The 17297-nt window shown below is 40.0% G+C and overlaps 1 protein-coding gene across 1 annotated transcript in view; it reads left to right on the top strand.

The window, feature by feature from the left end:
• Positions 1-17297, top strand: part of ELP3 (elongator acetyltransferase complex subunit 3) — a 110438-nt gene that overhangs the window by 42292 nt on the left and 50849 nt on the right. The window contains exon 10 of the mRNA XM_010370919.2: positions 8956-9149. Within this exon, the coding sequence (XP_010369221.1) occupies positions 8956-9149 (194 nt within the window). The remainder of the gene's footprint in view (positions 1-8955; positions 9150-17297) is intronic.

Raw genomic sequence — 17297 nt, 5'->3', positions numbered from 1 at the left:
TGGCTGTGGGTTTGTCATAAATAGCTCTTATTATTTTGAGGTACGTTCCATCAATACCGAATTTATTGAGCGTTTTTAGCATGAAGGGCTGTTGATTTTTGTCAAAAGCCTTTTCTGCATCTATTGAGATAATCATGTGGTTCTTGTCTTTGGTTCTGTTTATATGCTGGATTACGTTTATTGATTTGCGAATGTTGAACCAGCCTTGCATCCCAGGGATGAAGCCCACTTGATCATGATGGATAAGCTTTTTGATGTGCTGCTGAATCCGGTTTGCCAGTATTTTATTGAGGATTTTTGCCTCGATGTTCATCAGTGATATTGGTCTAAAATTCTCTTTTTTTGTTGTGTCTCTGCCAGGCTTTGGTATCAAGATGATGTTGGCCTCATAAAATGAGTTAGGGAGGATTCCCTCTTTTTCTATTGATTGGAATAGTTTCAGAAGGAATGGTACCAGCTCCTCCTTGTACCTCTGGTAGAATTCAGCTGTGAATCCATCTGGTCCTGGACTTTTTTTGGTTGGTAGGCTATTAATTATTGCCTCAATTTCAGAGCCTGCTATTGGTCTATTCAGGGATTCAACTTCTTCCTGGTTTAGTCTTGGAAGAGTGTAAGTGTCCAGGAAATTATCCATTTCTTCTAGATTTTCTAGTTGATTTGCATAGAGGTGTTTATAGTATTCTCTGATGGTAGTTTGTATTTCTGTAGGGTCAGTGGTGATATCCCCTTTATCATTTTTTATTGCGTCTATTTGATTCTTCTCTCTTTTCTTCTTTATTAGTCTTGTTAGCAGTCTGTCAATTTTGTTGATCTTTTCAAAAAACCAATTCCTGGATTCATTGATTTTTTGGAGGGTTTTTTGTGTCTCTATCTCCTTCAGTTCTGCTCTGATCTTAGTCATTTCTTGCCTTCTGCTAGCTTTTGAATGTGTTTGCTCTTGCCTCTCTAGTTCTTTTAATTGTGATGTTAGAGTGTCAATTTTAGATCTTTCCTGCTTTCTCTTGTGGGCATTTAGTGCTATAAATTTCCCTCTACACACTGCTTTAAATGTGTCCCAGAGATTCTGGTATGTTGTATCTTTGTTCTCATTGGTTTCAAAGAACATCTTTATTTCTGCCTTCATTTCGTTATGTACCCAGTAGTCATTCAGGAGCAGGTTGTTCAGTTTCCATGTAGTTGAGCGGTTTTGATTGAGTTTCTTAGTCCTGAGTTCTAGTTTGATTGCACTGTGGTCTGAGAGACAGTTTGTTATAATTTCTGTTCTTTTACATTTGCTGAGGAGTGCTTTACTTCCAATTATGTGGTCAATTTTGGAATAAGTGCAATATGGTGCTGAGAAGAATGTATATTCTGTTGATTTGGGGTGGAGAGTTCTATAGATGTCTATTAGGTCCGCTTGGTGCAGAGATGAGTTCAATTCCTGGATATCCTTGTTAACTTTCTGTCTCGTTGATCTGTCTAATGTTGACAGTAGAGTGTTGAAGTCTCCCATTATTATTGTATGGGAGTCTAAGTCTCTTTGTAAGTCTCTAAAGACTTGCTTTATGAATCTGGGTGCTCCTGTATTGGGTGCATATATATTTAGGATAGTGAGCTCTTCCTGTTGAATTGATCCCTTTACCATTATGTAATGGCCTTCTTTGTGTCTTTTGATCTTTGATGGTTTAAAGTCTGTTTTATCAGAGCCTAGTATTGCAACCTCTGCTTTTTTTCTTCTCCATTTGCTTGGTAGATCTTCCTCCATCCCTTTATTTTGAGCCTATGTATGTCTCTGCATGTGAGATGAGTCTCCTGAATACAGCAGACGGATAGGTCTTGACTCTTTATCCAGTTTGCCAGTCTGTGTCTTTTAATTGGAGCATTTAGTCCATTAACATTTAAGGTTAATATTGTTATGTGTGAACTTGATCCTGCCATTATGATATTAACTGGTTATTTTGCTCGTTAGTTGATGCAGTTTCTTCCTAGCCTCGATGGTCTTTACATTTTGGCATGTTTTTGCAATGGCTGGTACCGGTTGTTCCTTTCCATGTTTAGGGCTTCCTTCAGGGTCTCTTGTAAGGCAGGCCTGGTGGTGACAAAATCTCTAAGCATTTGCTTATCTGTAAAGGATTTTATTTCTCCTTCACTTATGAAACTTAGTTTGGCTGGATATGAAATTCTGGGTTGAAAATTCTTTTCTTTAAGAATGTTGAATATTGGCCCCCACTCTCTTCTGGCTTGTAGAGTTTCTGCCGAGAGATCTGCTGTTAGTCAGATGGGCTTCCCTTTGTGGGTAACCCGACCTTTCTCTCTGGCTGCCCTTAAGATTTTTTCCTTCATTTCAACTTTGGTGAATCTGGCAATTATGTGTCTTGGAGTTGCTCTTCTCGAGGAGTATCTTTGTGGTGTTCTCTGTATTTCCTGAATTTGAATGTTGGCCTGCCCTACTAGGTTGGGGAAGTTCTCCTGGATGATGTCCTGCAGAGTGTTTTCCAGCTTGGTTCCATTTTCCCCCTCACTTTCAGGCACCCCAATCAGACGTAGATTTGGTCTTTTTACATAATCCCATACTTCTTGCAGGCTTTGTTCATTTCTTTTTCTTCTTTTTTCTTTTGGTTTCTCTTCTCGCTTCGTTTCATTCATTTGATCCTCAATCGCTGATACTCTTTCTTCCAGTTGATCGAGTCAGTTACTGAAGCTTGTGGATTTGTCACGTATTTCTCGTGTCATGGTTTTCATCTCTGTCATTTCGTTTATGACCTTCTCTGCATTAATTATTCTAGCTGTCAATTCTTCCACTCTTTTTTCAAGATTTTTTGTTTCTTTGCGCTGGGTACGTAATTCCTCCTTTAGCTCTGAGAAGGTTGATGGACTGAAGCCTTCTTCTCTCATCTCGTCAAAGTCATTCTCTGACCAGCTTCGATCCGTTGCTGGCGATGAGCTGCGCTCCTTTGCAGGGGAGATGCGCTCTTATTTTTTGAATTTCCAGCTTTTCTGCCCTGCTTCTTCCCCATCTTTGTGGTTTTATCTGCCTCTGGTCTTTGATGATGATGACGTACTGATGGGGTTTTGGTATAGGTGTCTTTCCTGTTTGATAGTTTTCCTTCTAACAGTCAGGACCCTCAGCTGCAGGTCTGTTGGAGATTGCTTGAGGTCCACTCCAGACCCTGTTTGCCTGGGTATCAGCAGCAGAGGTTGCAGAAGATAGAATATTGCTGAACAGCGAGTGTACCTGTCTGATTCTTACTTTGGAAGCTTCCTCTCGGGTGTACTCCACCCTGTGAAGTGTGGGGTGTCAGACTGCCCCTAGTGGGGGACGTCTCCCAGTTAGGCTACTCAGGGGTCAGGGACCCACTTGAGCAGGCAGTCTGTCCTTTCTCAGATCTCAACCTCCGTGTTGGGAGATCCACTGCTCTCTTCAAAGCTGTCAGACAGCATCGTTTGCATCTGCAGAGGTTTCTGCTGCTTTTTTTGTTGTTGTTGTTTAGCTGTGCCCTGTCCCCAGAGGTGGAGTCTACAGAGACAGGCAGGTTTCCTTGAGCTGCTGTGAGCTCCACCCAGTTCGAGCTTCCCAGTGGCTTTGTTTACCTACTTAGGCCTCAGCAATGGTGGGCGCCCCTCCCCCAGCCTCGCTGCTGCCTTGCGGTTAGATCGCAGACTGCTGTGCTAGCAATGAGGGAGGCTCCGTGGCTGTGGGACCTTCCCGGCCAGGTGTGGGATATAATCTCCTGGTGTGTCCGTTTGCTTAAAGCACAGTATTGGGGTGGGAGTTACCCGATTTTCCAGGTGTTGTGTGTCTCAGTTCCCCTGGCTAGGAAAAAGGATTCCCTTCCCCCTTGCACTTCCCAGGTGAGGCGATGCCTCGCCCTGCTTCAGCTCTCGCTGTTCGGGCTGCAGCAGCTGACCAGCACCGATTGTCCGGCACTCCCTAGTGAGATGACCCCAGTACCTCAGTTGAAAATGCAGAAATCACCAGTTCTGTGTCGTTCGCGCTGGGAGTTGGAGACTGGAGCTGTTCCTATTCGGCCATCTTGCTCCGCCCCTGGCTTTTTAATTTAATATGCCATATCTTGCTTAACCCCTTGCAAGTTTTTCAGAATAAGGTATTACTGGTTTTTTAATATTATTTTGAAAACACTGCAGGTAAATGAGTTTATGTGTATAATTTTTTGTCGTATTTAGGTTTATCTGTTTATGATAAATTCCATGGAGTAGAATTATCAGGTAAAGGTAGAAACATTTTAAGAATCTCACTCTATTAATAAGTTGCTTTGCAGAGAGTTATAACAATTTATACTCATTTCAACAGAGTTTTTCTTCACAAATAATTCTCTCCTGTTTATTTTCTATATATGCTTATACATGCACACACACGTATGTACATATATTTTACTCTTTGCTAGTTTGATCGAGAAAAGTGCCATTTTAACTTGCATTTTGAAATTGTGATAATACATTTTTCAAGTTTGTATTTACTAATTACATTTCTTTCGTATTTTTGGAATTGTGTGTTTTTATCCTCTGACTCATTACTCTATTGGGATAAGAATATTTTTAATATTAGTTTGTATGAACTTTTTAGGTAAGGAGATTATGGACTCATTGTTTTTTATATTTGTTTCAAATATTTTACTTAACCTGTTATTGACCTTTTAGTTGTGCGTCCATTAAGTCGATCTTTTTTTTTTCTTCTTCCAGTGCTTCTGAGCGTAGAACTATCTTTCTGTTCTTTGAATTTTCACTGTGGGTTGTTTTATTGTTATTTTAACCCTCACAGTTTCTTGATCCATGTTAACTTTGTTGTGGGAAATGAGATTGGTCAGGCCTTTTGTTTTTCTTCAGATTCTCAGATAGGGCAAGTGTGTTTTAGGGATATCCTTTTATTGAAGGTGATGACAATGTTTGTTAAGTTATTTCATCTGTAAAAGTACTTTTAATTTGCTCTGTTTAGAAAAATGCAGTTCACCATGTCTTATTTGTGAAGTTAATAATTCTTTCCTCTCAAGAAGTTTACTTTTATTATTTTTTAAGTTGGTGAACTGCACCTGAGGACCTGTTTATGAGATAACATTATTTCACAGATATCCCTCTTCGTAATTCCTCCACACTGGCTGTGTAATAGATTGTGAGTCTGGTATCCTCCCCTCAGTAACTAATAGCCAGGTGCTCAGAAACCAGGCCAAAAAGGCACCTGAAACACATATTATTATTATTATTATTGCTAGTATTATAATACTTTAAGTTCTGCGGTGCATGTGCACAACGTGCAGGTTTGTTACATATATATACATGTGCCATGTTGGTGTGCTGCACCCATCAACTTGTCATTTACATTAGGTATTTCTCCTAATGCTATCCCTCTGCCTGCCCCCCCATCCCACGACAGGCTCCAGGGTATGATGTTCCCCGCCCTGAGTCCAAGTGTGAAACACAGTTTTCTTTAGCACAGCTCCTAGATGGACCAGTAGGATAGCCAGAACTCATAAAGTATAAGTGCTCCTGAAAAATAGAGTATGTTTCATACTGTAGCAAGCCATAGCAAACAGCTGAGTCTTGCTATGTATTTTCCTTGGTGTCTTCAACGTAAGGAATAGTTCAGTAATAATAATGAAAGGACTACCCTTCCTGTAAACAGATTTATTCGCTTGTTTGTAATCTTTGCAGGGAAACACACAGGGAATATGAGTGGATCATATTTCTTTTCTAACTGCGTCCTAGTAAAGTAACAGAAGGGAGCTAAAATGAAAAATATGAGTTCTTTCTAGAGAAGAATTCTCTACAAATTAAATTGTTTTAAAATAAATAATTTTTAGAAATTGATAAGAGGCAAACAGCTCAGTAGGAAAATGGGCAAAAAAACTTGAACAAGCATTTCACAAAAGAGAATATTCAAATAGCCAATAGACCTATCAAAAAGTTCTCAAAGTAATTAATCTTCAAAGAAGTGAAATTTAAAACTGCAATTGGTTTCTCAGTTTTCTGTAGCACCTTGGTCTTGTATTATGGATGTAATTTATCTTATCTCTGAAGAAATTTATTACAGATATTTTTTATACATTTTATTTTTCTTTATGCAATGCCTCTGTTTCCTCCAAGTGCCTTTTTTTTCTTTTTGTTTTGGTTGGCCCCTTAATGTCCTAGGCTTTCCCCAAATTTATGATGATCTTCAGTCAATTTCTTATGCCTTTTTTTTGTTTTTTTTTTTGAGACGGAGTCTCGCATTGTCGCCTGGCTGGAGTGCAATGGCGCAATCTCAGCTCACTGCAGCTTCTGCCTCCCGTGTTCAAGCAATTTTCCTGCCTCAGCCTCCTGAGTAGCTGGAATTACAGGTGCCTGCCATCATGCCTGGCTAATTTTTTGTATTTTTAGTAGAGAGTGGTTTCACCATGTTGACCAGGCTGGTCTCGAACTCCTGACCTCGTTATCCACCCGCCTTGGCCTCCCAAAGCGCTAGGATTACAGGCGTGAGCCACTGCGCCTGGCCTAAAGCAATTTCTTATGCTTTTAAGAGTAGGGGATTGAAAAACCAGATGGCAAGGCCTGTGTGCCTAGCTTGCAGGCGTGCTTCACTGAAGAATGCTGTTTTAGCAATAAGCTCTTCTTTCTTTAGGGGATTCCTGAATGTCAGTATGGTGAACTCTTATATAGAGCCATTTGATTCATCCAGAGATGAACTCTCCAACTTCCTGCTTTGGGCTGGGTGGCCTGGGTATATCTCAGGAAGTTGGTTGCTGACATCCAGAGAGTGGGATGGAGAGTCCACCAGTCTATGTGCTGGCTTTTCCCTGTTTTCAGCCTTGGTCTTCATCTAGACTTTCCTTTGTACCTGGAATCTCAGAGCCCAGAGGCTTTCCAGTTTCTCCAGGGACTAAACGTTCTCATCTGCCTGTTCAGGAAAGGCTAAGGGTTAACAGATAATTTCCTCTATGTACACACTTGATCCAGTACCCCTGTTTTTATTACCATGTCTCTCCTCTGTCCTGCCCAGTTCTTGGTACATCTGATCCATGAGCCTTTCTGGGACTCGGCAGTGCGATTGAGCAGGGCTTTCGTTTCTGTCTCCTTTTGCTGTTTTCTTTACTTGCAAAGTCATTCACAAGCCTTTCTAGTTTCTGTCTTTGAAGAATTTGTTGCCATCTTGGGTCTCATCCTTGCCTCCTTTCTAGTCCTCTTTGTTATTCTGGGTTTATACTTTTTAAAAAAATTCTTTCCTGTTCCTTTTCTTTTTTTTTTCTTTTGAGACGAAGTCTCGCTCTGTCGCCCGGGCTGGAGTGCAGTGGTGAGATCTTGGCTCACTGCAACCTCCGCCTCCCGTGTTCAAGCGATTCTTGTGCCTCAGCCTCCTAAATAGCTGGGATTATAGGCACGCACCACCACATCCAGCTAATTTTTGTATTTTTAGTAGAGACGGGGTTTCACCATGTTGGCCAGGCTGGTCTCGAACTCCTAACCTCAGGCACCTGATTTGCCTGCCCCGGCCTCCCAAAGTGCTGGGATTACAGGTGTGAGCCACTGCGCCTGGCCCCTGTTACTTTAGTGTGGTTTTGGAGGGAAAGAAAAGAAACACTTGTTTTAATTCTCTAGTGTAACCAAAAATTGAGAACCAATCAGTTTTCATTCTTTCCAAAGGAATGTATCAGTCCATATGTCTCCGAAACTTATTTTACAAGCACCGGAAGTACCTTTCTAAATCCCATGTTCAAATGTGGATTCAGACTGGGTGGACAATGGCTTCCATACGTGCTCTTTGTGGAATGGCTGCAGAATATTTATTAAAGACCTGATGATTCTTTAAAATACATATGTTATAGGAAAATCACACAATTACAGAAGAAGATCTCTGAAACTAAATAGTACATAAAGAATACAGCATTTAAGAACATGACAGATGTCAATGAGAGATGGAAAGGTCTATCGTTACATTTCTTTGTAAAGCAAGTTTAACAATGAAGAGCTTTGTAAGAATGATGTGGCAAAGATAAAAAGGATTTTTTCCAGTTTACAAGATAGAGCCCTACCAGCTGAGTAGATACTCCTGCCAAGGTGGGAGTGAGAGGGGACTGTATGAGTCCACTTTCATTACTCCAAAATATATTATGCAAAACAAGATTAGAACAAATTATCATTGCCAAGTCATGGAAAGGAGAATGCCTGGTGTCTCATTGCTACATCCCAAAATAAAGAAAGAAAGCAGCCAGCTGGGGTGATACAGTATAAGAAATGACTGTGGCAAAAGTAGATGAGTTAGATGTATTGCTCAGTGTCCGGATAACAAATGGATGACGTGTAGCCCAGGATAGGAATGGTGCCAGTTGGCTTAGGGACAAAGTAGTCATATTCAGGGATCAGCAAACTTTCCCTCTAAAGGACCCTATAGTAAATATTTTAAATTTTGTAAGCCAGATGATCTCTATCACAACTTTTGAAATGTTTAAACAATTAAGTATATTCCATTATTAAAGGAAGATATACTCTAGACGTGAAGGCACACATTGAATAGATTGTCATGTGGTGATAAGAAAGAGGTAATACTGGGTTCAATGGGATTTTTTTTTTTTTTTAAGTGGGACAGCTAGTATTTGAAGGTCAGAAGGGCCTCTCTGAAGAAGTGGTGTTCAAACTGAGACCTGAAGATTCGCTAGATAAAGAAAAATTGATGAATTTTCCAGGCAAAGGAAATTGCCTTTGCAGGGCTGGAAAGGCAAGATGGTGAGGGGTGGCATGAGATGAGATTGTGCAGGAGACAGGCTGGAATGGTGAGGGCCTGGTGCAGTCCAGCACACACTTGCTTTGCCCCAGTGAGGCTACAGAAACAAGGAGTTTCTGTTCTGTCTTATGCCCTACCTGGTCAGAAACAAAGGCTGCCCCAGGGCCTACAGGGTGTGCCAGAGAAGCTGTCCAAGGGTTGAGATTTCACCCTGGGTGATCTCTGCATAACTAATGGAGAAGTCATTTTCTGTTCTCTATTCACAGGAGTTTTTTGAGAACCCTGCTTTTCGTCCCGATGGTCTGAAACTCTATCCTACCCTGGTGATTCGTGGGACTGGGCTTTATGAGCTTTGGAAATCAGGAAGATATAAGAGTTACTCTCCTAGTGACCTGGTCGAACTGGTGGCTCGGATCCTAGCCCTCGTGCCTCCATGGACTCGAGTGTACCGAGTGCAGAGGTAGTGTGTTATCTTTTATTCCTAAAATAGTTGGTGACTAGTCTGTTCACCATTTCTCATGGAAATAGTCTGATTTCATATTAAGGGTTTTGGATTTTTTAATGGAAATAAGGTAACTGGAATGCCATCTGTAAATAGAGAGGGATGGAAATCATAGCATGTCTAAGCCACTTTGCCAATATCATATTTATTTACCCATTCATTCATGAGCCTGGAGATGGAGCCATGACGGTCAGTAGGCATGGTGCTTGCTTCCAAGCAGCTTATGGTCTAGTTCAGTGTTTCCTCTTCCAGGTCTGCTTCCGTCTAGATGCAGTAATGGGTGTGAGCATAAGAAGTGTGGTCATATGTGCAATCTCTGTTCTAGAGCCTCTGAAAGAAAAAGAGTAGCAACAATCACTCTTTACAGATATTAATGTAAATATAGAGGAAAGGTGACATATTTCTGATGGCATAAAGAAAATAAAATAATCTGAACTGCCTTCTTCCTAGGAAAGAGGAAGTAAGATCTCATTTACAATCAGAAACTTTATTTGCCTATTTATACATACATACATACGTACATACTAGAAACGTAACGTAACTTCACAGAAAAATTTTAGAAGCCGTAAAATTTTCTGTGTACCTACAATCCTAACAAAGCCGATTCCCACACACACGTTCCCACCACCCTGCCAAAAGCTACCCAGGCTCCAATATTACAAATGCAAGGCCAGAAGGAGACTGCAAATGCATTACGTTCAGCTGCTAGAGCAGGACTCCACTGAGCACAGAAACTGTGTGACTGATCATGTAAAGCAATGAACACTGGAAACAAGCAGAATTAACAACTTAAGGAAAATTATCAAGGATATAAAGTAACGGACTTACTTGAAGGTCAAAGGACATTTACATGATACTTCTGCTGCATACTGATTTCTCACAGTTTTAAAATCATTGGCCAAACTCCAGGATCTAAATTGCCTATATGATCTTTATTTTTAAAAATACACCTAAGAATACTAAGGAGATTTTAATAGAAAAATCAACTGTTGAAATTGCTTGCGTGGCCCTTCCCCTTGTTGTTCAACCCTTCTGAAGCAATTCAGTCCAAAAGACATTAGGTGGCACAGAGCAGTGTAGGTGTCCACGTGCAGGAGGCAGGGAGCCATAGCAGTCCAGAGCAGGGTGAGAAGGTCACTCGTTCACATGCAGGAGGCAGAGGCGTGGTGCAGGCTGTTGAAGTCAGAATGTGACGAAAAGGGCATTCATTCCCACCAAGGGCAGATCTGGTACAGGATGTCAGAGCTGTACATCCTCTAGGGGTGGGTTGGGGGTATTTGCAGAAGAGGAGACAGCAAGAAAAGGCCAGTTACTTATGGGGAGTTAATCTATTCGGCAGATATATTAATGATAATGGGTGCTGGGTTTTTTTGTTATCTTAGAAGTCAATTACAAATGTTGAAAAAGGAGAAAATTACTGTGAGCATTGTGGTGTTTTGGAATAGGAGATATTGGTGTGAACTCATAGTTTCCATCGCTTAGGTAGATGTAGAAATAAGTGTAAATGTAATGAATAACAACACAGTCAGCCCTCCTTATCCTCTGATTCTGCATTTTTCCTATTCAACCAGCTGCAGATGGAAAATACTCAGAAAAAACAGTGAGTGGTTGTTGCATCTGTACTGAACATGTACAGATTTTTTTCTTGTCATTACTCCCTAAACAATACAGTATAACAACTAGTTATAGTACTTACAGTGTATTAGATATCAATAAGTAATCTAGAGGCCAGGCGCGGTGGCTCACACCTGCAATCCCAGCATTTTGGGAGGCCAAGGTGGGTGGATTACCTGAGATCAAGAGTTCGAGACCAGCCTGGCCAAGATGGTGAAACCCTGTCTCTACTAAAAATACAAAAATTAGCCGGGCGTGGTGGCAGGTGCCTGTAATCCCAGCTACTCGGGAGGCTGAGGCAGGAGAATCACTTGAACTCGGGAGGCGGAGGTTGCAGTGAGCAGAGCTCATGCCATTGCACTCCAACCTGGGTGACAAGAGTGAAACTCCATCTCAAAAAAAAAAAGTAATCTAGAGGTGATTTAAAGTATACAGGAGGATGTGCATAGGTTATATGCAAATACTACACCATTTTATATGAGGGATTTGAGCATCCATGGATTTTGGTATCTTTGGGAGTCCTGGAACCAATCTCCTTTGGATACTGAGGGACAACTGTAAATATAATGTGTGTGTGTGTGTGTGTGTGTGTGTGTGTGTGTAGCAGTGAGTGCACCTAGTTTTGAGTGAGCACAGCTGATTTCCAGATCTTGGTCTCTAAATGCTCTCCATTACTAAGGGGAGCATCTTGTGCCAAAAAGTAAGGAAGTGTTCAAAGAAGAAAGGGGAAGCTGGCTTAAAGGGCTCCCATTGGCCAAATCTGGGACAATTTGAACATCAAAATAAATATTGATACTATCAGATTGTAACCAGCTGAATAAAATAGGAATCTACACATTTATACCGATATGCATAATTAATAAATTGTAAGTGTGATTCAGAAACATAATATTTGCAGTCAGTCTTCATCATTCTCACATTCCTTATTTGCAAATTTTCCTACTCACTAAAATTTATTTGTGACTCAAATCCAATACTGGCATTTTCACAGTCATTCTTGGGCATGCTTGGCGGTGAAAAATTTGAGTTGCCCAGCATGTCACCAGCTGAGGTCAAACAGATGGCGCTCTGCCTTCTCGTTTCAGTGCTCACACTGAGAGCCAGTGTCCTTTTTGCAGTCTGTTTCATGCCATGTTTTTCAAAGTTTTATGCAGTTTGTTGAGGATTCACAAATCTCACGGCAGGAAGGCCGTGACGTGCCTTCTGGAGAGAATACATGTTATGTAAGCTTTGTTCAGGCATGAGTGATGTGCTGTTGGCCATGAGTTCAGTGTTCATTAATCAACAATATATATAAGTTGTGTTTAAACAGAAACACACATACAACAAGGTTATATATTAAGGAGCCGACAAAAATATTGTGACCAGGACCTCACAAGAACCTAACCTGGTATTTTCCCTAGGAGCAGTTGCTCAGTGTTCAATTGCAAAGTGTGTTGGTGACACTTTGTAGAATGTAACTACTTACTGCCTGCTAACAGAACTAGAACCGAGTACCAACTGTACATAGTTTGAGAGTATCTGCCCCACCATACTTAACAATTACAGAGTGAAAGAGAATAACCTAATAGTGGGAAAACCTGGCAGCTGATCAAAGTGAACATTATCAGTAATAGGACAAATCTCAATTCTGGGCCGCCTGATAGAGGGTATGAGAGCATAGCATCACTTCTCTGTTACTCAGCCAGAACTTCACGATCTGAATCCAATAGTCAGGAAATGTTAGACAAAACAAAATTGAGGAACATTCTAAAACATAACTGGCCCGTAATCTTCAAAAGTATCAGGATCAAGAAAAGAGTTCCAACTTGAAGGAGACTATGCAGACGTGACAATTAAATACAAGGTTCTGAACTGGGTCCTTTGACTGTAAAGGACTTTATTGGGACACTGGTGAAACTCAAATGAGGTATAGGATTAGACACTAGTGAAGTATCCATGTCAACTTCCTCATTTTGATGGTTCTTTTGTGGTTATGTAAGAATATCCTTGTAGGAAATATTTAAAGTATTCTCAGGGTGTTGGGACATCTTATTTGCAAATTAACTTTCAAATAGTTCAGGAAAATAATTATTTGTACTGCACTTGGGACTTTTTGTGTAACTTTGTGATTGTTTCAAAATCTAAATTAATACAATAGACAACAAAGATGCAGTAAGTAGCATTCACAGAGACAAAAGAAAAAGATGATTTGCATGTGTTATAACTGACTCAAGCAACCAGAGAGCAGTAAAGATGTGGCTTCTCAGTCGCAGAGCATGGCAACAGATAGCACAAAATAGTTAGCAATTTCACATCCAGAAATACCGAGAGTAACAAGGCATGGATCTCACAGGCAATCAGATGAGGAATTTGCATTCTCTCCCTTCATTTTCAGCTTAAATTTCTTTCTGCTGTAACCAGTGAGTCAAAAGCAGCAGAGACATTGCTATACCATTAAAAGCTTAATTTTATAGACTTTTAAATACCACTATGGGACATTATCCTGGCCTACCAACAACTGAGAAAATAAGGACTTGAAGAAAACGAGGGCAGCAGATATAGTCTCCATAGGAAAAATGTAAAGGAGTGATGACAGGAAGAGTGGAGAACACTTATATGATACAACCAAAAGGTCATATGATAAGAAAGCCATGACATTATTAATAAGCAACATATGAGGCCTGTTAAGGAAACCTGGCTGTTCTCAGTTCTTCTGATATGAACCCGTTACACTTCTCCTAGGGAGAATTGGCCCATAGGAGAGTCCACAAGCTCTGATTTCAGGAGGCCCAACTGTCACATATGTTCCTCTATCAATACACCACTTACGGAGCTTGTGAGTGAGGAGTGGCACAGGTGGATGTAGGCTTACGATTTCGAAGTGACACTCTTACTTCACACATAGGTGGGTGGATTAAAATGTAATGGAATAATGTAAAACAAGAGGCAGTAGCGCAATCTCTTTCAAAATGTGGAATTAGTAACGTCCTCAATGAGTCTGAGGACAGTTTATTGTTTGAAGATAGTGGTGACTCAGCTCCTAACATAGTAATGCCATTGGTGAAGAGAGTCATCCAGAGTCTAGCTGTGATGTCAGGTTTTTATGCTTTAGGACTGATAATGTAGTTAACTGTGAATATGATCATTTGCTAGATTTTTTTAGTACAAAGACTAATATCTTCATAGTATTTTCCATTTTGTTTTATTCTTATTTGTTACGTAGTTTTGGTGCTTTTGATATGTAACTATGATACTTCTTGTTAGACATGTTTCTGTTAGAATTCATTTTTTTTTTTTTTAATGTAGCTTACTGTGGACTGAGGTTCAATAAAGCATTTACTTTTTTGTAAGCATGGGGAGAATTCCTTGAGATGCATTATGTTACTTTATGTTTTGCATTGAGTGTTTACTAAACTATTACTGTGACTGCCTGCATAAGAACTCATTCATATTTATTATATTTTGCTACTTCCTTTTTACCCATTTTTATCTCCACATTTTCTTTGTATATACCACACTGAAAAATGATTCAGATTTATTTTGTATTGCAACTTGCTTTTTATTCTCAACAGCCATTGAAACCACTGGAATTTTAGACTAGGCTTATGCAGTGCTGAGGTAGCATATGAGATTTCACGTTCTAGTCAATGTATTACATCTTGTGTTTCTGCTGTGTACCACCACTCCATGATCTCATACACTTCTCTTTTGATCATGTGATTTTATACTCCCCCCCACCAACAGTCTGTAGAATATTACTAATTATCCAGATCTTATGTTTCTTCCTGATTTCTAGCCATAAAATATTCTATTTACATGAGCCAAATAATGTTTTCTCTGTAGAACTAAACCACTTTCAATATATGTATTAATAACAAGTTAACATTATTTTTCCAGAAATTTTCTTACAAAGTTAGAGTGCATCTTTACATATCAGTATATTTTATACACTGGCAAATTTGCCGTTGGCACTTTCGTGTTCCATTTCTTAAGGATTTAGAATAATCTTCATGGTTATAAACTTAATGGCAGAATAGTACTCTGCAATGTTAATTTGTATTTTTCAGTAAACTGTTTGCCTTGTTAGACATTTAGGTTCTTCCAGGTTTCTTTGATTTCTTTTTCCTTTTTTAAATGTAATTATCCTGGCCTCCACTACAGCTAAAATTCATGTACATAGAATTTTCTACTGCTATTGAAGTAATAGAAGTTGTATAATCTGGGCGAAGGATTTCCCGTGGTAAAGGATCTAAGCATTTTTTTATTATTATTATACTTCTTAAATCCTTTCTGGAACAAGGAGAAAATAAATAAATGTTACAGCTTTTGCTATGAATATTGATACAGCTTTCCAAAGGGATTATACCAGTTTAGAGTAAACATTTACTGGTTTTATCACAACCTCTACAGAATTGGGTGCTTTGTAGTATTTTTATTTTATTTAATTAAGGGTATTAATTTGCATTTTGCTAGTTTCCCTTGTAACTGGTTATTATTTGTGTTTCTTCTTACATCAGTTGTCTGTTTATATTTAATTTGCCAGTCATGAAATTTGGATTATAAATACTGTCTTTTTATTGAGAAAGCTCAAAAAAGTTCATAAATGTTGCCTCATTTTGAATTCTTTCCTCTCACCCAGACGAATGGGAGACCAGGAAACCAAGAGGCCACATTCATGTTCGTATAGGACACTTAGCACATAACAACAGTCTAATAGCTGTGTTCTAGTAAAACAGCTTCATATCTTTATTCGAAAACCTTTAATTCAGCCAGCACAGTGGCTCACGTGTATAATCCCAGCACTTTGGGAGGCCATGGCAGGTAGATTGCTTGAACCTAGGAGTTCAAGACCAGCCTGGGAAATGTGGTGAAACCTCCATCTCTACCAAAAAATAAAAACACTTTAAAAATTGGCCAGGCAAAGTGGCACATGCCTGTAGTCCCAACTACTCAGGAGTCTGAGGTGGGAGAATCACTTGAGCCTGGGAGGTCAAGGCTGCAGTAAGATGTAATTGCTCCATTGCGCTCCAGCCTAGGCAACAGAGTAAGACCCTGTCTCCAAAAAAAAAAAAAAAAAACCCTGAAATTCCATTTCGAAGTGTTTTAAATTTTATATTCAGATTTAACTAGAATTTGCTATGTCTGGACTTTTAGAAAGTAACTTGTATCAGGCTGGGCGCAGTGCTCACACTTCCCAACACTCTGGGAGGCTGAGGTGGGCAGATCACCTGAGGTCAGGAGTTCAAGACCAGCCTGGCCAACATGGTAAAACCCTGTCTCTACTAAAAATACAAAAAAATTAGCTGAGCATGGTGGTGGGCACCTATAATCCCAGCTACTTGGGAGGCTGAGGCAGGAGAATTGCCTGAACCTGGGAGGTGGAGGTTGCAGTGTGCTGAGATCGTGCCACTGCACTCAGCCTGGGTGACAGAGCGAGACTCCGTCTCAAAAAAGAAAAGAAAAAATTAAAAAAGAAACTTGTATCAAAAGCTAGATAGTAAAATTTTGATATAAAAGTGCTCAGAAACATGTTAATTGCTAACTTAGACATTATAGCCAAATGTGTATGAGAAGGCTAAGTGTTTATACAGCATCAAGTGGCTGAGAAACTTTCTGATTTTGGAAGAGAGATTCATGGGGATTTTACTCAGCAGTGTTTTTTTTCTAGCTTCAGCCTTAAAGTTTTAGAGCAATTCTGAGACTGTAGAAAATTGGTGTTAGTCTAAGACTGCAGTTAAGCACCCTGACTCAACGTGTTTAATTTGATATTAGTGATGTCTTGCTAGGAAGAAACCACTGGCAAAGGAGAAAAGTCTTCCAGGATATTTAGTTCAGATGATTTTTAATAATTATAGATTATTTATTTTTTGTTTTAAACCATAGTAAAGGAAAATCATTTGTGTCTTTCTGTTCTGTGCCTTTAGAAAATATGCCTAGCCTCTATGGAGGTTCACCTAGTGGCAGCTTCCACCAATTACAGGCAACACACTGTTGACTGGTGAAGCTGAACTTACAAGGTTTATGTGGAGAAGGAACTTTTTTTTTTTTTCCTGAGATGGAGTCTAACCCTTGTCACCCAGGCTGGAGTGCAGTGGCACAATCTCAGCTCACTGCAACCTCCGCCTCACAGGTTCAAGCGATCCTCCTGCCTCAGCCTCTTGAGTAGCTGGGATTACAGGCTCCCATCACCGTGCCTGACTAATTTTTGTACTTTTAGTAGACACAGGGTTTCGCCATGTTGGCCAGGCTGGTTTCAAACTCCTGACCTCAGGTGATCCGCCTGCCTCAGCCTCCCAAAATGCTGGGATTACAGGCGTGAGCCACCACGACCAGCCAAGAAGGAACTCTTTTTAGGCAGGTATCAGAAGGGAGAATGGAGGAAAGGAAGATAATTTAAGTGAGAACACAATGTTTCACACTTTTAAAATTGTACTGTATTTTACTGATAGATTACTTGATGTTTTTAATTGGTTATTTTCCCCACCCTTCCCTACCCATTACCTTTTTTTA

Source organism: Rhinopithecus roxellana, chromosome 9 (genome assembly GCF_007565055.1).
Source record: "Rhinopithecus roxellana isolate Shanxi Qingling chromosome 9, ASM756505v1, whole genome shotgun sequence".
Lineage (NCBI taxonomy): Eukaryota > Metazoa > Chordata > Mammalia > Primates > Cercopithecidae > Rhinopithecus > Rhinopithecus roxellana.
Note: the sequence above shows the minus strand (reverse complement) of the source record. Positions and strands in the feature narration are given on the sequence as shown.